A 20,104-nucleotide genomic window follows, 5' to 3' on the forward strand; every position below is an offset into this window, starting at 1 on the left:
ACTCCACCTCTCTTACAGTATAATCATCCTGCCAGGGCCACAGACTCAGGTTCACCTGTAGTGGTGGTGCTGATAGATGTCAAGGAAGTGGAGCCCTTTTTGGGACAGATCATCTGCTGAGAGCCAACAAAAGGGAAAGATGAGTATATCACTGAAGGAGAGAAGGTCCCTAAGCATGCAACTGAGTTTAGAAATCTCCTCTCCAATACCCTATCTGTAAGTTTCAAATGAACCTTGCCATTCTCAAACCTTTAAGTAAGTCAATGCATTTGATTGTGTCAAATTGGCTAATGGTTAAGTGCTTATTAACTATTACTTAGAATCATACAATCCAACCTTGTGATTTATCTTGCAAGTATTAATAAACCCCAAATAGCTGCTAAAACTAGAGTTGTGTAAAAATCAATTGGTGGCACTTCAACGCCGAGCTGTTTTCCCTGGGCACTTTAGCTTCAAACACTCTTTTTGACTAAGCAACACTCAGATATCTCTACTTGATCATTTATTGCCTTTTGGGCAATAAATAACACTCTGCCACTAGTCTAAGGGCTTGGGCTTCACACAGCTTCTAACAGGCACTATTAAATGGCTTATCATTTTTTCAGACAAATCATGCCACTCCTACAGCTCTGGTTTATGTGGAGAAGGTGACCTACATAAAAAGAGGTTCACGACTCTAGAAACGGTTCTTGCCTGCGGTATGAAATGGTGAGCAGCAACTGACAAATTGTTAGCAATAGTAGATAGTACCTGAAATACTGTAATAGTCTGGAATACTATCCCTTATGATTACTATGGCTGTGGATCACACCAAGCAGGTGTGACTCCTATTGGTGTTTTGGCACAAATGGATGCTTCCCTAGTTCAAGATATTGCCATCTGTATAGAATGGATGTCAAGCAATCAGAAGCAAACTGTATCACCTCAGGGAATTCTTTGGCTATTATGTGGATGGCTGGCATGCCAGTGTAGAGTCTGTCACGGTTAACCACTTGAAGGCAATAGCTGTCTACCACCAAACCAGAACATAGGTCAGAAAAGCAAAGTTAAGAAAGTTAACCAGCTTTTGGTGTGGAGCCTGAAATAAAGTGATCACACAGTCTGGAGGATACCAGTCTGGACATGGTGAAGCAAGCTCAGTGTTGGGGATCAGAATCAACTCTCAGAAAGGCTCCTTGTTCAGACTGTGGGATGAGGGCAACAATTCAACCAGCTCCTCAGCTGCTGTCAGTTGAAGCCCTGGATCTTACAACCTCACAATACAACAGAGGTAATGTAGGGGCTACTGATGATAAATGGAATAACGGTTCATAGAAGTCTACATGGAACAGACAACTGATATATCTTGGATGATTTGGTTATGATTGTCCAATGTGTTTGGACTGACATCCCAGTCAGTAGCACCCTTGCACTGTGGATACTGACAGGATGTTGCAGCCTGTAATGTCCTGAGACAATCTTGAAGAGCCAGATGTCAACACTTACAGATACAGCTGCAGCTACCTCACGCCTTGCATACTGCATACTTGCATGTATTTAAGTAGTCCTTTTTTATCACAGTCATGTTTTCGTTTCTCTGAGAAGAAGCTCTTTGGAAAATACTTTTTAGATGAGCTGCTGGAGGGGAAAAAAAATGCGTTTAATCAGCTTGAAATGAGCTTGTTTTCAAAATCATGGCTCTTTGACTGTCAGTAGCTACACAGAATCACAGAATCACAGAATTGTAGGGGTTGGAAGGGACCTCCAGAGATCATTGAATCCAACCCCCCTGCCAAAGCAGGTTCCCTACAGTAGGTCGCACAGGTAGGCGTCCAGGCAGGTCTTGAACATCTCCAGAGAAGGAGACTCCACCACCTCCCTGGGCAGCCTGTTCCAGTGCTCCGTCACCTCACTGTAAAGAAGTTCTTGCGCATGTTTGTGCGGAACTTCCTATGCTGCAGTTTCCAGCCGTTTCCCCTTGTCCTGTCTCCACTCACCATTGCAATACACATTCCTGAGTACAGTGTTCTTCAATCTTTAGTTCAGGGGCAGACACAAGTTTTCTTCAGAAATAAACCACCAGGGCCTTTTGCACATCCCATCCGGTGTCCTCACTAAAGGACACCTGTCTTTGTCCATCCTTTCAGGGGACCTCATGTCCCTAGGTTCTATCCCTTGGTCTTTGACTGTAAAGGGGAGCTGTGAACCAGGGGAGCTACGACAGTAAAGGGAGGATAGTAAAGTCAGGTGGTGTGCAGGGGCTACAGACAGTGGTTTCTTACACCTGGAGGAAAGACAGAGCTGCCTTCTCTCTCTGGGCTTTCCCAGGAGTGCAGTGAACATGAACTACAAGGGGCTTCCTACCTTGCCCCAACCCTTGGATTTCACACAGAAATCTTTGACATCGAAGAATCATTTCTGTGCTACAGCTTGAAGCTTTCAGGATCCTGAAAAAAATATGATGGGAGCTTGCACTGGTGTTTTCAGAAGAGGCAGCCTCAGTTGTCCTTGCTGACTCAGGGCTCCAAATTCTGCTTTCCAGAGGTAGCCGAGGGACTGTGCTGCCAGTGCAGGGAAGCAGGAGAAGAGAACCGCATAGACCAGCGAGGGCCTGTCCAGGCTCAGCAGCGGCAAGCGCCTGTGGCCGCCTATGCGCAACTCGGGCAACTCATCACAGTGTGGGGTGGCTGGATGGCCTCCGCCTCGCCTCACTCCCTCCCACCCAGCTCTTATTCTGAAAGGAGCCGCCGTGCACTCGGCGGCCCTTCTTCCTCCCTGCCTCTGCCCACCCTGTTCTGCCGGGACGCGCTCCAGCCGTCCTCTCTCCCCGCCTCTCCCTTGTTGGGGCCTGGCCCGCCGTGACCTGACCACGGCGCGCCGGGAGGCCTTCTTCCATCCTGCCGCTTAGCGAGGCAGAAAAAACACGCTGCTACAGGGCGCCTGGCTCGCAGCCATCGAGTTTGCTTCTTTAATCTGGAACAGTTCACACTGGAGTGTGGGGCCCCGACCCCTGTCCCAGCAGCCAGTGGTCACTTCACTTTCTGGAAGACCTGAACGCAGACCTCATCTTCAGCCGTCATGCGCTGGGGAAGGGAGGAGAAAGAGGAATTCAGACTGCAGCCCCGTGTGCTCCTGCTGAGCCCTGGCAGGTCATCCTGAGGGTGGGAAGGGCCACAGTTGCTGCTGCATAACTTTAACTTTTGAACCCGGGCAGCGGATGTTTATGAGAAGTGGCCATTGCTCCTGAGAAGCCAGGGCAAAGCCTGAGAGGAGCAGGAAGGAGGCTGCCCAGGTTCACCAACAGCTCACAGTGCTTGCACTATGTCCCCCCCCACCCACCATGCAAGCTGCATGGGCCCTTCCTCACCAGGTGCAGCCGGTCTCCCTCTAGCCAGTGCCGCCAGCCGCGGTTCCTCTTCTCCCCTATCTGCTCGCATACCAACTGGTCGCCCTCCCAGAAAACAGTCGTCTGAAAAAAAAGCAGAGGGGAAGTCGTGGACACAACAAAAGCAATACAGATTTCCAGTGATGACACTGAGTGCTCCCATCACATTTTCAAATGTGGTCCCTGATATGGTTAGCGTCTCTTGGGTGGCTCCTTGGGACTGATGCTCTCTGTGGCAAGATTTAGTATCCTTCTGGATCCCAAAGCACCAGGTCTGGCTGTGTGCTGCTTGCCCCCTCACTGGAAGCAATTCGCTGGGCCAGGTCTGGGCTGGGCTCTCACCTTGCTTGTGGACTAAAAGCCAGGCAATCCCCAAAGTCCTGGTTCATCCCAGTTGCCATTATCTAGGCCAGTTGGGGATCCTCACCTGGCATTTGCGTCCATCTACGGGTCCCAGGTCTTCCTCAAACTGGACCCCCAGGTCAAAATCCATGACGTAGTCCCGCAGGGAGGTGATCGTGCGGATAACCATGTGGTCTCCTGTGTGGATGATCTCTTTGTCGGGCTTCAGCAGGCAGACCACCTTGCGCAGGACCACGTTGATATCTGGAAGATGAAATGGAGGGGAAGTGTGTGGGCTACCCAGGCTCCTCCACTCTTTGGGCAAGGGGCTCGAGCTCCAGGGATCTCTCCCCCTCCCACCGAAAGTGATAGTCTCAGATGGAATGACCGAAGGGTTGGTTGCCCAAGCCCCTTCCTTCCCTTCCCAGGTCCCACGGGCTGACAATTTTTGGAGACAAAAAGGAGTATGAGGGAAGGAGGAGGGAGGAGTTACCCAACGCGCGCAGGTAATTGTCCATATTCTCCTGGGAGACGAAGCGGTAATAGCCGCTGAGGTTGGGCAGCATCCCGAGACGGAGCACCTGGCTGCTGGCTGCGGGAAGCGGGGAAGAACTGCCCGGCGCGGAGCGGAGCGGGGCGGGCACGACGAACTGCGGGCTCCTCACCGAAGTAAGAGTCCCGACGGGCCTGTCCCTACTCCAGCACCTCCGCCTCGGGGCGGGAGAGCTGTGAAGCACCCCCGCCCTCCGCCCGCCTCCCGCCCGCAGCCGGGGCCGCCGCTCCCGCAGCCTCGGTCCGTGACGTCATGCTGCAGTGGCGGGGCGGGGCCGCAGCGGAGCCGCCGAGCAGCCGAGTGAGGGCGTGGGCCGGGCCGGGCCCGCCGCTGTCCAGCACCGCCGGGCGGGCCGGGAGCAGCAGCCGCCGTCGCCGCCGCCGCTGCCGCCGCCGCTATGGGAGGCCGTCGGCCCCGCGCAGCCTTCCTGCTGCCGCTGTTGTGCCTCTGGGCCGCGCTGCCCGGCGGCTGCCCCAACAAAGGTGAGCGGAGCGCCGCGGGCACGGAGCGCCGCGCTCGGAGCGGTCGCGCTGCCGCCGCTGTCACCCGCAGTCCCGGCGGGGGGCTCCGGGTGCCCAGGCTCTGGGGCTCGCTCTGCCCTCTCAGCGCCCTCATCATCCTTCCATGTGCTGGCTCCATCTCCTACCGCCTCCCTTTTCAACAGTCTTTGGTTTTAACATCCGCTTCTCATTTGCCCCCTCTCCACCCATTTGTCTCGCTTTGTGCCCGTTTAGCTTTTCTCCCGTAGCATGCCGAGAGGGAGTGTGCTGCACCTCCATAGACCCCTCTGCTCCCTGAAGCACGTCCCCCATCTCCATCTTCTCATACCAGCCCATGCGTCTAGAACATGTCAGTGGGAAATGTTGCAGCAATTATGTGTTATCTGTGCAGGTGGCTTACATAAAACAGTGCTTTATGTGCTAAATAGGGAAAATTAAAATAAAATAAAACAGAAAGACCAACGCCGAACGCTGCAGCTCTAACACACTGGATGCAGATGTTCTCAGAACACAGAGCGATGGAGAAGGATGTAGGTTACTAGATCTGGGGCTGCAGACACAGGCACAAGAAATTCATTTTCAGGGAATCTGGGAGAAGATAATCCGTTGGGGTAGGAGAACATGAAACATGCAAGGGATGCAGGGGCCATCGGGAATGCGGCAGCTTGGTTTGCTTTCTGTGCCTGGGGAGGGATGGAGGCTACAAACAGGGTGCAGCACGATGCTCTGTGTGTGCTGGTACCAGCAGAGGCATTTATTTTGTGCTGCTCTGGTGCCGGTGAGAACAGTTGTGAAGCCAGGCCCCTCATGCTCTGTATTTTCTCTCTGTGAATTTACACTCTGAAACACGTACACATCCTTGGCAACTGATTTTAGCTTTATAGGAGCTTTCTTGAAAATGGTATGAGTCTGCATCCTAAAAATATCCCCCAAATGTATTTCTAATCCCCAAGAAATGATTTCCTAAGAAATCAAATTGGTGATTCCCAAGGTGCATGTGGATGCAGCAAAAGATTTCTGTCTCACCCACCAGCTTGTTACCCCAGCAACAGGGCGTATTTGGCATTGGTAGTTATGGGTTCCCACCTCATCGGAGAGGTGCTTGGATTGGGACTGACACAGTAGGATCTGGTGAGGGCAAAGGAGGGATGAGGCAAAACATGGGTGCTTGTACACAAGAAAGATTCTTCCTGCATACAGAGCAGGGTGGATATTTTTCAGGATTTCCTATGCAGTGCTTTATAATCTTAATTGATACGGTAGAAGAGAAATGCCAGCCCACACCTGGCTTCTCTGCCAGGCTGGGTCTGCCTGCTCAGCCTACTGGTGCATCCCTGCTCAGATTGCAGTCCCACCACTGGCCCACCCAGCTCCAGCAGCACCCTTAGGTGCTGAAGTACAGAAGAGACTATTGATCGTAGGGGATGTTGTTCCTCTTGAGTCAATACAAACGCCATGGCGGTGTGCGCTGCAGAGGATGAATTCACATATTGGAAGTAGTGCCCTTGAAGGGAGAGGCTTTGTATCCTGCTCTCTACCAGCTCTGAGCCATGCTGTGTGCAGAGTGTCGCTTGGTTGTAATAAATCTTGTTCTCCAGGGGGTGGGAGAGTGGGGGATTATCTGGGAATGGGGTTTGTAACTAGGACATGTAATGTAATCTCTGAGGCCCATTTGGCAGAGAGTGGGCATGGGGGAGGGGTTCTTAATTTATAATGATTTTACTTCTCTCTCCTCCGCCCTTTCCCTCCTTTATTTCTCCTTTTCCCTGCCCTGGAGCCTATGTGATAAAGATTAATTTACTATTTCTGGGCCTGTGACATTTTTCAGAGCCTCCGGCTGGCTGCTGCCTCCATGCCAAGCCTGGCTGGGCTACAGCCAATGGAACAGCAAGGAGGGGCCAAAGGAATATGGTGCCCACCATAGAGTGGGAAAGAAGGAAGGAAGGGGCTCAGCTATTTGATTTACATGTGGGGTAGCTGACTGGATGTGTACCTGGGGACACGTGTGAATCCTTGCCCTTAGTACAGAGGATGGAAGGCATGAATGACAATGGATGAATGCAGCTCTTTTCTTCTGGGGGCACCCCAACAGAAGGTGTCTCCTAGATCCTTTACTTATGACTTCAGTGCTCTAAAGTATTTAGCATTTGGAATCTCTCTCCAGAATCAGAATACTTGTGCCTCTTGATTTCATTTTTTTTTTTTTTTTAACTATCCCAGCTTTCCAGGGTACACAAATGCCCCTATAAATGCTTCCAAAAAGAGAGTATTGAGGTGAGAAAAAACACGTTGTTTCTGATGGCATCTACCAGGAGAGGTAGAATAGAGCTGAAGAAAATTAGCTTCCTCTTCCTAGTCTCTCTTAGCCTTTATTCTAGAGATGAAGATGGGGAGGGGTGGTTAATGTCACTGCATGGTATACTGCTCCTTTTCTACTGTGTCTGTCATTTTGGCTAATACTTTCCCATGCTCCATCCCTTACCCAAACTCACCTCAGCAAATAAGCACAAACCCTGGATTGAAGCTGAATATCAGGGCATCGTCATGGAGAATGACAACACAGTCCTACTCAACCCACCGCTGTTTGCACTGGACAAAGATGCTCCTCTGCGCTATGCAGGTAGGTTGGTGCCAGCTCTGGGGAGGTTAGGAGCAGGGAGAGACCTCTAGGGAGGCAGGGGCAGGACCACATTCATCCCTGTACTAAATTCTGTTTAGGAAATGATTGCCTCTAAGCTTTGTTCCAGAGAAGGTCCCTGGTGTAGTCTAGAGCCAATTTGAGCATAGCTTGATTTAGGATCCTGTGAGCTGTTTCCCTTATGAGAGGAACTGAGGGTGGAGCCAGCTACTTTTTGACGCAGTTCTGCTATTTTGAAAGATCACATGCACAGCTCTGTGTCTATGAGGACTGAAGGAAGCTGCTGGGCATACTTCCTTGGCTGTTCCATATTCCTTACAAGAAGCACAAGTCCCTGAAAGTACAGATGATGCTTTGATGCTTTTTTGAGGTTTGCATTCCTAGTACTTGCTTCAGCCATGCCTCAGATGCTGCACTCCTGCAACCTCCATCAGCTTTGGGAGATGAAAAGGGATCCTGTGAGCTGAACTTTAGGATTTAGGTTATCTTATCTGTAATTCCCAGAGGAAATGTACACATCCTGTGTGGGATGGATGAGACATTATGGAGCTTCATGTTTTGGATGTCTGTCAAAATGCACAACCTGCTTTGCCTCCCTGTGGGATGGAGAAGCAAACTAAGATATTCTTGAGTGTATAGCCCTAACACGTCTAGTTTAAACCTGTAATCAATCTCAAGCCTTTCTTGGTGCTGGGCTAGACTTCTTTTGGGGATGGTCTCCGGTAGAGGGCAATCTATACCATTAATGGCTGTAAACTGGTAGGGGAAACTCTCAGTGAATCAGAACTGCTCCGAAATGAGGTGGTAAGGAGGGAGAAAGAAGAGTGTAAGTTAGAAAGGAATAAAATATGGCAGTGGGAAGCAAGAAGGCATACTTTACTCTACTAGTCCACTTCATTCTCCTCTTCCTCTCTGCCTGTGGGTGCCAGGTGAGATCTGTGGCTTCAGGATACACGGAGCAGGGGTGCCCTTTGAAGCTGTGATACTGGATAAAGCTACAGGTGAGGGGCTGATCCGGGCCAAGGAACCGGTGGATTGTGAAGCACATAAGGAGCACACATTCACCATCCAAGCTTATGACTGTGGAGAAGGACCTGATGGAACCAACACTAAAAAATCACACAAGTAAGTACATGCAGCCGTAGCTGCATGTTACAAAATGCGATCTGTCACAGAAGTGCAAATGAAGAATGCAGTGAGAGCTCTTCCTGTTGTCATAATTATTATTCTCTAGCCACCCCACATGCTACAACTCAGCATGTGAATAAGACTCAAAGAAAACGGTGATGGTCCTGTTCACTAGCTGAGTCACACGAGTTAATATACCAGAAGCAAGGGCTGCTTGACTGCTGAGTCTGAGTGATGCCTTACATTGCTGTACACAGGAAAAAGGTCCAGATGACATTATCACCTTTTTCTCTGGGATGGAAAACCACTGTACAAGATTTTGCACGTGAACACTGCTGTTTTGAAGCCTCAATCTTTTTACTTGTTCTTGCCTTTGATATCTGAAAGTCAGTCTGGTACACAAAGTTACTTACTCTAAAATCTAGGTGGTGTATGGCTCCTAATCAGCTAATCAGTTCTTATTGATGTTTCTCTGCCTCAGGGCCACAGTGCATGTTCGAGTAAATGATGTGAATGAATTTGCTCCTGTCTTTGTGGAAAAGTTGTATCGTGTCGCAGTGACCGAGGGAAAGCTGTATGACCGCATCTTGCGTGTGGAGGCCATTGATGGAGACTGCTCACCACAGTACAGCCAGATCTGTTACTATGAGATCCTGACCCCCAATATTCCCTTTCTGATTGACAATGATGGTAAGAATCTGAATCTACCACGAGTACACTTCCCCTTTCCCCTTTTCTCTCTCCCTCTTCTAGTCCCATTTGCTGGCAGGGCTGAGACACACTTGCTTTGATTCCTCCAGCACTGCTAATCTCTGTCTTTGTGCAGAGAGACACAGCAGCCATTTTTGTGGATGCTACTGCATGTTACAAAGTGGCACTGTGGGAGAACTCAGCCTCTTTTTGGATGTTTCTATAGTTGACGAAAAGTAGAGTTGTTTTTAGAAGCAACATGTTTGAGGAGACTTTCTTCCCTATTGATCTATTTATTTTGCTAACCAGGGAACATTGAAAATACGGAGAAACTTCAGTACAGTGGAGATCGTCTCTACAAATTCACAGTAACAGCCTATGACTGTGGAAAAAAGCGGGCATCTGATGATGCTGAAGTGGAAATCCAGGTGAAACCCACCTGCAAGCCCAGCTGGCAGGGTATGAAACCTCCAGACACAGTTATGTCTTCCCTTTGTGTCAATCTACTCAGTCCTACTTACCAAAAATATTTGTATATACATATATAAATTTGTATACACATATATGTTTAAATTCTGACAGCAAACCAGTGATTGCATCTGAGGTATCACAAAGCTACTGGAAAGCAACTCTAACAGAAGAAAATTATTCCCTTGATTACTGTGAACTTCTTCATATTTGATAAGGCTCATAGATTGCGTTCATAGAATCACAGAATGGCTTGGGTTGGAAGATCATCTAGGTTCCAATACCCCTGCCACAGGCAGGACTGCAACCCCCACTAGATCAGGCTGCCCAGGCACCTGACTAACATGGCCTTGAACACCAACCAGGAATGGGGCAGATGTGGATTGCTTTGGGGGCTGCTCATCTCGAGGAACTCCAGTTTTTCCAGGGGTGATGTGTGTTTACAAATTGATTTACATCACTAAAATTAAAGGGAAATCAACAACTAGCTAAATGTCTACTCAGCCTTATAAAGAGAGGTTGAAAATCAAGGGAGTGATGCTACAATGACACTAGCTATAGAAGATGAGAATTTGGACTATCTGTGCTTCCAGGAAATTTTCCCTTGCACTGATGCCAGATGCACAAAGTTGGTTTTCAATGCTGAAACGGACAAAAATCTTTGTTTATGGGCTGGTACATAAAAGCCACTTGTGTTACCAAGTTTTCTGGCATTAGGTCCTGCCAAGGGACCTAAGCCCTCTCTCTCTCACGTTTCTTCATTAGGCTGGAACAAGAGGATTGAGTACACGCCGGGTGCAGGCAGCCTCGCGCTATTTCCTAGCATTCACCTGGAGACCTGTGATGAGCCCCTGTGGAATATCCAGGCCATGGTGGAGCTGCAGACAAACCATGTGGCTAAGGGCTGTGACCGGGATAACTACTCTGAGAAATCACTACGCAAACTCTGTGGTGAATTGATTCTTTCCTCCCCATTTCCCTGAAGGGATTTACAGCAATACTCCTGTGCCTCACACAGCAGAGTTTCTGGGACGTATTCCTCCTGCCTGCTGTGGACAGCAGGGCTGTGAGGACACCTAGCTCAAAGGCTGTGTTGAGGGACAGTGAGCACCCTGAATGTATTCGTAAGGGGCCCTCTGTGCTTTCCTTACTGGGAAGCCAGAGGCTTCTGTGTGGTGTCTCATTGTGCAGAGTCTGTGGGACTTCCTTCACACAAATGGAAAAACACCATTCTTCTCTGAATAAGAGGAGGCCTGCAGGCCATTCTCCCTCTCTCTGTACTCTGGAATATTACAATGAGCCCTATGCCACCATTTTCTTCTGTGGCCCAGTCCCCAAACTTGTTAGATTTCTGTGCTCCTGATTCCTGACTTCTTCTGTTCTTGGTAGGTGCTGCCTCAGGAGAGATTGACTTGCTGCCTGTGCCTAGTCCCACGGCAAACTGGACTGCACGGCTCTCAGTGCACTACAGCCAGGACAGCAGCCTCATCTACTGGTTCAATGGCAGCCAGGCTGCCCAAGTACCTGTCATGAATGGGCTGAATGCTCATGAGGGGCTGAGTGACCACTTCACCCTGTCTGTGTGGATGAAACATGCTGTGGTGCCCAGCAAAGGCAGGCGGGAAGAGGAGACAGTGATCTGCAGTACAGTGCAGAGCGGTGAGACACTTTTCCTGGGGAGGTGACACTGACTTGTTAGAAGGCATTGTCCCTGCAGATGGAAATCCCCACGTCCCAGAGCAGGGCTCTCCACACAGCTTCTTCTGGGAGCATTCAAACACACTGTGAACACATGGTGCCGAGTGCCAGTCATGCAGGCTTGTCATGTATTTTTGGGCTCTGGCTAGTGAGACTGCTTTTAAGTGTGATGCATAATGCCTTGTGTTTGTCCCGTGGCAGAGGATGGCTACTCGCATTACTCTCTGGCTGTGCATGGCTGCCGAATTGCTTTCCTCTACTGGCCATTGCTGGAGAGTGCAAGGCCTGTGAAGTTCCTCTGGAAGCTTGAGCAGGTGAGGAAGTGTTTACCTCTTTCCAGTGCTCTTTTTCCTCCTTCCCCTTGCTGACTCCTTCTTCTGCTGTCTAACACAGGTCTGTGATGATGAATGGCACCATTATGCTCTCAACCTCGAGTTTCCAACTGTCACACTCTACGTGGATGGTGTCTCTTATGACCCTGCCCTCATCCATGACAATGGCCTCATTCATCCTCCACGGCCAGAACCCTCAATCATGATTGGAGCCTGCTGGGCAGGTGAGTCTCACTCCCTGAGGCTTGCTCTTCTCATACAGGCAAATGGAAGTGAAGGGAGAGCCAGAAGAGGTAAAAAATGCTGGCTAGGACTAAATTTTGCAAAATACATTGCAGCCATCATGTCTCCTTGGCACCAAAATCACTGTGGCTCCTTCCCTCTTATAAACTAAGCCATAATATTATGCCATGGTAATAATAGCTTGGGTTTGAGTGTCAATGGCAACTTCCTGGGTAACAGAAGTAGAACATGTGATGATTAGCTAGCTTTCATGCAGTGAAGAGTTGAAACTCTGTACATCATTCAGGTGATGGCCTTTCTATCAAAGCTCTTCCCCAGCGAGCAGGGGTATTATTTATACTGCTGACTGTATTGGTGGTGATTTGTGTGTTGTGAGGATCTATACAGAGTTGTCACAAATCATTCTGTGCAGGAGTTGGATTGGAGGACAAAGATCAGATTAGGAACATATTTAAGCCACTAATGTATTAAAACTGGTTCTGTGGAGATGTAAGACTACATTGACCAGGTCTTTCAGCATTCCTATGAGACTGGATCAGAACAGAACTAAGGAATTTGCCTGCTCCTTGCCTTCACTCCAGCAGAAATTGCTTGCAAGATCAAACCTTTATTGTAGTCCTGCTTTTCCCTGCTCAGGGATCTCCCCACAGCTTGATTCTCTCCATTAGTCTTTAGTGATCAACAAACATTAATCAACCTGAATCACCCTCCTGAAGCTGCCTGATTTTCAAAGGGATGCTCAGAATGTGGCTAACTGAGAACATGGCAAGGAATGTGCTCCATAAATGGAAATAACTTAATTTCCTAGAATAGATATTGTAAGGAGGAAAAGTAAATGTTATACTTTCTTCTTGTATAGATCCAGTCTCGTCATCCCCTTCATGAAAGGGACACCACTCTCTTTCATCTGCGGAATGCTATCTCTAGGGCTGAAGGATGCACTGCTTTGCATGAGTCCAGAGCTGTTCTTTTGTTCAGTGCTGGCTGGCTGATGCAGGCACTCATGTAGATACCTGCCTGATCCTGTAACTGTCCTCTTCTAGTGTGTAATTGCTTGTTCTCCTTTGCAGAGGAGAAAAACAAGGAGAAAACCAAAGGAAATGAGAATTCCACTGATAGTATACGAGGTAGGAAAAAGAAAGAAGGTGGTTCTCTTCTCTTCACTATGCATGACTGTATCACTTCTTGCACGGTGCCTTCCTCATGCAGTTCCTTGATCTTGTCCATCCACCTCCCACCATCTTGGGAGGAAATCCCTTATTTTCTGGCAGATTGATCCTTGATACCTTGATGTTGTTAGAGCATGAAAATGCTGATGGGACTACATCCTGCTTTGAGAGATAGAGTATGCTTCTCATGTGGAGAAAGTGTCCTCGTGTCTGGTCATTAAAGCTAGTCTCTGAAGAACACGGGCCATTGGAGACATCAGGAGATGTCACCTCATCCCTAACTATCTGTGGAACATACAGTTTCTTTCAAAAGCCCTCACAGGAGTAAGAAGGGGACAAGAAATTGTTTCCATTTGGCATTCAGCAGTGTGCAGAAACTTCTCTATGCTACCTACTTGTCACTGCCCTGGTCTTTCTGTTGGTCTTTCCTCCATCTGGAATTCAAAAAATTATCTGCAGTATCATTCATCTTTTTGTTATCTTTGCTTTTCCATGTCCTGTGCACCCCTCTGTTCTCTCCTACCTCTCCTAACATCTGTACGTACCTCACACTGTTGCTTTCGCTGTCATTGCTCTTCCATGTCCCATGCACCCCTCCGTCTCTGTCTACCTTCACAGTGTGTCCCTCACATTTTTTTGTTGTCTTTGTTTTCTTCCTCACCATGTCTCTCACACCCTCCACGTCCCATGTTTCCCTCAGGAGATCCTCTGTTGATACACCACTACTTCCATGGTTACTTGGCTGGCTTCACTGTACGCCCTGGTAGCTTGGAGAGCCGGGAGGTTATTGAATGCCTGTATGCCTGCCGTGAGGGGCTTGATTACAGTGACTTCGACAGTCTGGGCAAAGGGATGAAGGTATGCCCATCTGCCCAACTTGCATGGGTCTCTTCCACTCTCCTCCCTGGCCTCGCTTCCCTGAACTTTGCCTGCTCTGCCACCTTAGATAGCTCCCCACCTTTCTCCTTTGTGTCTCTCTTAGCCTAGGGTGTAGGCATTTGCTAAGGAATTCTGAGTATTTTCTTCTTGTTCACCTGTAGGTTCATGTGAACCCCTCTCAGTCCTTGCTCACTTTGGAGGGTGATGATGTGGAAACTTTCAACCATGCTATCCAACATGTGGCTTACATGAATTCACTGCGCTTTGCTACTCCTGGAGTCCGGCCGCTCAGGCTCACTACTACTGTCAAGTGAGTAGATAAAGCAGCACTTCTGTCTAAGTTCAGCAAGAGGATTACCTCTCTTTTGGCTAAAATTACACTCACTCACCTTGTATTTAAATTCTAATTGGTGGTCTTGAAATGGGTGAGAGTCTTCCTGAAAATAACTATGAAATTATCCAATTGGGTACTTTAATACAGGTTTCCTAGGATCTTAGGGGATAGAACTTCTGCCTTTGCTGATGGTGTTCCAGACATGTGGGCTGTTTTTAATTTTCTCTGTGGTGTGTGAATGTGACTAAGTCACCTGAAAGCCAGTGATTCCTACCACACCTCTCTGTCTTGCACAGCAGGACACAGGGAATCTTTTAGAAACTTTCTACCATGAAAAAAAATTCCCTTCACTGACAGTAATAGGCAGGAAACAGTCCTGTGAAATGTTGGTGGAAGCTGGGGCTAATTCTGATGCTTTCTGTTTCTCTCCTTCAGGTGTTTCAGTGAAGAATCATGTGTCTCCATTCCTGACGTGGAAGGTTATGTTGTGGTGCTACAGCCTGATGCCCCCCAGATCCTGTTGAGTGGCACTGCCCACTTTGCTCATCCTGCATCAGACTTTGAGGCTCCTGATGGAGTCCCCCTTTTCCCCAACCTCCAGATCACCTGCTCTATTTCTCACCAGGTGGAGACCAAGAAGGATGAGAATTGGCATGGCACTGGTGAGTGGAGTACAGGGTGAAGTAGAGACAAAATGGAAAGACCTGCAAATTGCTATTCTGCAGAGGAAGGAGAGCTCGTAGTTGTACTCGAAACAGGAGTTTACAAATACAGAAGCAAGGCATTGTCTGTTAATATGTAGGCTAATCAGTTCTTATCCCTTTCTGCTCCTCCCTGTACTTTTTCAATCCAACCAGTTCCTTGCCTCACTCTCTTCTCCTTTTCCCATGCTACTCATTCCTAATCCCCTTGACATTTTACCTACATTTCCCTTTACTGAATCCATCACCAGATGTCCTTTCTGACTGTTCTCTCTCCACTCCTGCACTTCTTCCTGCTTCTCTTATTTCTTGTCCCCTCCCAGAGCTATACAAGAGAGGGTCAGGTTGGATATTACGACAAGGTTCTTCACTGAGAGGTGGTTGGGCACTGGAATAGGCTCCCCAGGGCAGCGTCATGGACTCAAGCCTGTCAGCATTAAAGAAACATTTGGGCGATGCCTGTAGATATATGGCTTAACAATTAGTTTGCTCTTTGTGGAGTCAGGAGTTGGAACTGATGACTCTTTTGAGTCTCTTCCAGCTCAGGATATTCTGTGATTCTGTGATCTCTTTCTGCATCACTTGTTCCTATGAATTTCCCAGTTACTTTCCTTATGCCTTGAATATCCTTCCCTTCAGTTTCCTACATCATGTTCACATTACTTCTCTGCACAACATGCTCCACGTCCTTTCACTTAAATTGTATCTCTTCTGCTAACAGGATTTTTTTGCTCATAGTTTTATGATCACCAGCTTGAGCTTCTTGACATAGAGAAAGTTGGTCTTGGCCCTACTGAAAGTAGTTAGTCTTCAAAATTGCTTGTCATTTTAAATAAAGATAAAATCTGAAACTTGGTTACCAACAGTTGTGAGGAGAGAAAGCTTTCAAAAGTACTCAAGGTCTGGGAATATATGGTAAAGTTCTTCATAATTATAACACTGGCATTGCCAAGTCCTTACAGCTGTGTTACCATGAGCCAGTCCATAACAGTATGTTGATCTAAAATATAAGTGACTTTCTTATGTGCATAAATAATGTAATTAAGACCAGAGGGAACTCTTCCAACAAGTAAATAGACTAACAGTGATTTTACTCAAGGTAAGTGCTAGCCAGAAAAAGAGAAGTAATTTCTTACAAGTTCTTTTAAGTATCACTCTCATGCCTGCCTTTGTTCGTGGCTGATTGACTTTGTGGCCCTGTCTTCTTTCCCTTGGCCTCTCAGTGACAGACACACGTATGTCAGATGAGATTGTACACAACCTGGATGGCTGCGAGATCTCATTGGTAGGAGATGACTTGGACCCAGAGAGGGAATATCTGCTCCTGGATGGGGCATTGCTGCAACAGAGGGGCCTGGAGCTCGTTAACACCTCTGCCTACCTCACTATCACAGGTATGTCCTCTCCTTGGCTGCAGCTGTCTATTTATGCCCCTTCCACTGTCTGTCAGGCATCACTGGGGGGAACACTTAACCCAGTGTGCTGGTGTACCTTGTGAGACATAACCATTTGCTGAACCTGTGGCTTTTCAAGTCCCAGGCTGTTTCCTTTAGGAAGCTTACTCTCCCAGCTCACGATGCTAGGACATGGTGTCTGAGCTCTGCTTTGGGCTTGCATCACCCCTTCTTATTTAGTCCCACTGTCTATGGGGTCTTGTGTTCTTAGATGGCAGTTGTATTTTGCATGACATATTAGGAGACAGCATATCCTCCAGGTTGTGAACTGATGCATTGCTTATATACACTACAGAATTTAATAGGGCACTTTTCCTTCCTTGTGCCTTAGCAGTGCAAACTGGGCTTTCACCACAGACAGCTCCAGCTCTGGTGCTTTCCAAAATTTATGAACCCAGCCTTGGGTTATTCTGTTGCTCCTGGTTGTTACAGGGTTGATACCAAATGACTTTTAAGCAGGAGCTCTTTGATCCCCCTCCAATTCTCTCTTCTTGTACTCAGGGGTAGAGAGCATTGCAGTTTATGAGGAAATACTACGCCAGGTCTCATACCACATCAACCGTGGCGCTGCTCTTTATGAAAGGAAGTTCCACCTGTCCTGCACTGAGATGAACGGACGTTATTCCAGCAATGAGTTTTCTGTTGAGGTACATGGGTACATGGGTGTTTATGCATGCATGGTGAGAACACTGTGAACAGAAATGCACCCAGTGTAGACTATCACAGTGAACACAGGGCTGAATATTTTTCACTCTGGTCTTTCTGCAGATGAGTGTCCTCCACAACATGAACCAAGCTGCTCATCCTAACCACATGCTCAATTCTCAGCAGTTTATACACCGAGGCCATCATTTACCCCCAGAGCTATCTGGCCACAGCTTGGCAAGCACCCATAACAACTCTAGTATGTAACACATCTTTTGGTTTTATTCTCTTAAGGTCAGGATGTTTATTTTCTGATATTCTGTTAGAACTTTGAGCAGGGGATTCCTTTCAGCCTCCATATATGTATTTCACTGAGTTCTTACACTGCTGCCCCACTTTTCATCAGAAAGTGGTCTGCAATATGGGTCAAATATGGGTCTTAGAGCTTGGTGCAACAATCCCCCTCCTCCGGTATTTTGCTTTCTTGATACAGCAGCAGTCTGAAATCTCTAACTGAGAAGGTCTAAAAAGAACAACTGTAAGCTGGTAGTATTTCATTTGTGCATCTTGCAAAGGTGCTATGCAGGGTTGGGTAATACAATTTCAAAAAGAAGCTTCATCAGCAGGAGTGAAACAAGAAAATCAAGACTGCCACTGCTCTAAAAAGAGATGGGAGGTGGTGATCAGCAAAGGCAGAAAAATACAGGAGAGTGCACTACACAAATAAGATAAGTATTCTTGCTCCCAAAACAGAGGAGAGAAGCCTGAAAGCTAGGCTAGATAGATTTGTTGGTTTGCACTGTAGTCCTGTGCCACAAGCATGACAGCAGTCTAATTGGTTCTTCTGAGGCTGAAAATTCTAGGATCCTATGCTGGTTTTAGCTCCCTGTTGTAGGGAACACAAAGTACCTTCTGTTCTAGCTTTTGCTGCGTCTTGCAGCAACTTACCCAAAACTGATGCAGTCCTGCAGCTGGAACTGAATACAGGGATAGCTTGTAGAGAACACCAAACATCACCCTTTGCTGTACTCTTCCCCAACTCTGCTTGATTTCAGCAAAAGCAAAAGTTGTCCCTACTATAAAAAGCTCCACAGAACAAAAACATGGCATGCTTGAGTTAAATTTTCCAGGAAAAGGGTTTATCTGGGGAGCCAGGGCTTGACTAACAGGTCCAGAATGAAGAAGAGATGAGAGCTGGGCTAAGGCTCTTAGATGGATTTCCACTTCTATCCTGTGGAGAAGCCAGGCTTTGCCTGTGGCATTAAATTAGAAGGGTTCAGAGCAGTCTGTCCCATGTGCAAAAGCAAAAGCAAAAAAAAAAAGTGTTATTTTGGTTTCTCTGTACTGCTTACAAAGAAATCACACTATTAAAATCATCCTCGTGCCCTTGCAGACTCTCCCCACCACACACTTCTCTCCTGAGGAGAAGACATGAGTGACTGCTTTATGACATGTTCTGGTGATTTCAGAAGCTAAGCAGAGTGTACAGGCAGACCTGAAGTTAGTGAACACCTAGACCTAGACATTCTGGGAAACCTTGAGCAAGGATACAGCAGCAAAAGGCAGGAATCACCTGTGCCCAAGGGAGCAGAAAAGTCAGGACATATTCCTACCTAGACCCAAATCGTACATTATATCCAGCAGCCCTCATTGCTGCAGGGTGGGTGTGGGTCAAGTCAGAAATGTGTTTATGTGAGAGTCTGTAACCTCCTTTTTCTTTTTTTCTCCAAAGTGGTCCCCAGTGCAGCCACTATCATCATTGTGATGTGCGTGGGCTTCCTGGCACTCTTGGTGATCCTTGGCATCCTCCGCATCCACTCACTGCACCGACAGGGAATGGGGCAAGAGGTCCCTGAGGCTGCTGCAGAGGGGCACACAGGCACCGGCAGCAAAGAGAGCGATTTGTTCTGGGACGACTCGGCCCTCACCATCATAGTGAACCCAATGGAGGTGAGGAGCAGTCACAGGAACCAGGGCTGGAGGGTACAGCTGGGCTGCCAGAACCTTTCTCTTACGATAGTCTCATCTCTCCAGTCCTACCAGGGCCGTCAAGAGAGGGCTGCAGAAAACTGTGAGGGCAGAGCAGGTGAGGGCATGGAAGAAGACGATGACAGCAGTGATTTGGACACTCCTGACTCCCCAGACAGCAATGACATGGATGATCGGCACATCATTGGCAAAAATGACAGTGCTCACCGCTATTAGCAGCTTTAAAACATCTGTCCAGTGGATCCTCTGAAACGTACGGCTGGGAGGAGGAGGTGTCTTTAACTTCCTTTTTCCCCCACCTTGTACATGTTCTCCTCCCTCACGTCATTTTTGCCCCCCATGCTCCTTCGTCTTCTGCCATTTTCATTGTGGACATTCCCTATGATTGACCCCTTCCCCCCCCCCCCCCCGTATTTGGCTCTCTAGAGACACATATTTGGGCACTTGCACATGACTGTGGCACAGTTCAAACTATGATGAAGAAGGAGGGGCTTGGAAAGAAGAGAAATGTGGAAAGAGGAGCCAGCCATATGGCTCAGAGCAGGGTCTCTCACAACCCCTCCCCAGATATTATATATATATATATATATATATATTGTATATTTTTTCAATGTTGTTGTTTGAGGTTTATTCTCATTTCATGCAAAACAAAACAATCCAAAAAAAAAAAGAAAAAAAAAAATCCCCACAACCAGAACACTGCAGCTTGTGCCACTTTGTAAAATTGTCGATACTCCTGAACTAAATGAATGATGGTAAGAAGTATGAGGAAGCAAAGTGGATTTTAAAATAAATGGATTTCAAATATAAGGTTCGGGGCTTCTGCAGTTTTTCCACTATAAATTGTGAAAGAAGCTGTCTGTGTAGCCACTAATATAAGACTGGCGATTGTCCAGACCATGTATTTATCAAAATTATTGCCTTATCTTGGGGATGTGTTGTGTTTTTGAAGTGTATGTGTTGTTTCAATTGTTCCA

General features: G+C 47.6%; 2 protein-coding genes across 2 annotated transcripts; one reads left to right on the top strand and one right to left on the bottom strand.

Moving 5' to 3' along the window:
- Nucleotides 1–2,918: 2,918 nt before the first annotated feature.
- On the bottom strand, nucleotides 2,919–4,498 carry RBP5 (retinol binding protein 5). The gene is made up of 4 exons (XM_048960901.1): nucleotides 4,200–4,498; nucleotides 3,792–3,970; nucleotides 3,347–3,448; nucleotides 2,919–3,062 (listed from the first exon to the last, which is right to left on the bottom strand). The coding sequence occupies exons 1-4, from the start codon at nucleotides 4,270–4,272 to the stop codon at nucleotides 3,009–3,011; spliced, it is 408 nt and encodes a 135-aa protein (XP_048816858.1). The 5' UTR covers nucleotides 4,273–4,498; the 3' UTR covers nucleotides 2,919–3,008.
- Nucleotides 4,499–4,511: 13 nt separating this feature from the next.
- On the top strand, nucleotides 4,512–20,103 carry CLSTN3 (calsyntenin 3). Its single transcript, XM_048960881.1, is given in 19 exon segments — nucleotides 4,512–4,582; nucleotides 4,584–4,741; nucleotides 7,257–7,379; nucleotides 8,327–8,522; nucleotides 9,007–9,215; nucleotides 9,525–9,674; nucleotides 10,449–10,634; nucleotides 11,073–11,342; nucleotides 11,583–11,695; nucleotides 11,775–11,937; nucleotides 13,027–13,083; nucleotides 13,826–13,983; nucleotides 14,166–14,314; nucleotides 14,774–15,000; nucleotides 16,263–16,433; nucleotides 16,995–17,140; nucleotides 17,262–17,397; nucleotides 18,871–19,088; nucleotides 19,173–20,103. Coding segments are annotated over 19 exon segments (3,072 nt in total). The 3' UTR covers nucleotides 19,344–20,103.
- The last annotated feature ends 1 nt before the right edge of the window (nucleotide 20,104 follows it).

The sequence above is a fragment of the Lagopus muta genome, chromosome 1 (genome assembly GCF_023343835.1).
Source record: "Lagopus muta isolate bLagMut1 chromosome 1, bLagMut1 primary, whole genome shotgun sequence".
NCBI lineage: Eukaryota > Metazoa > Chordata > Aves > Galliformes > Phasianidae > Lagopus > Lagopus muta.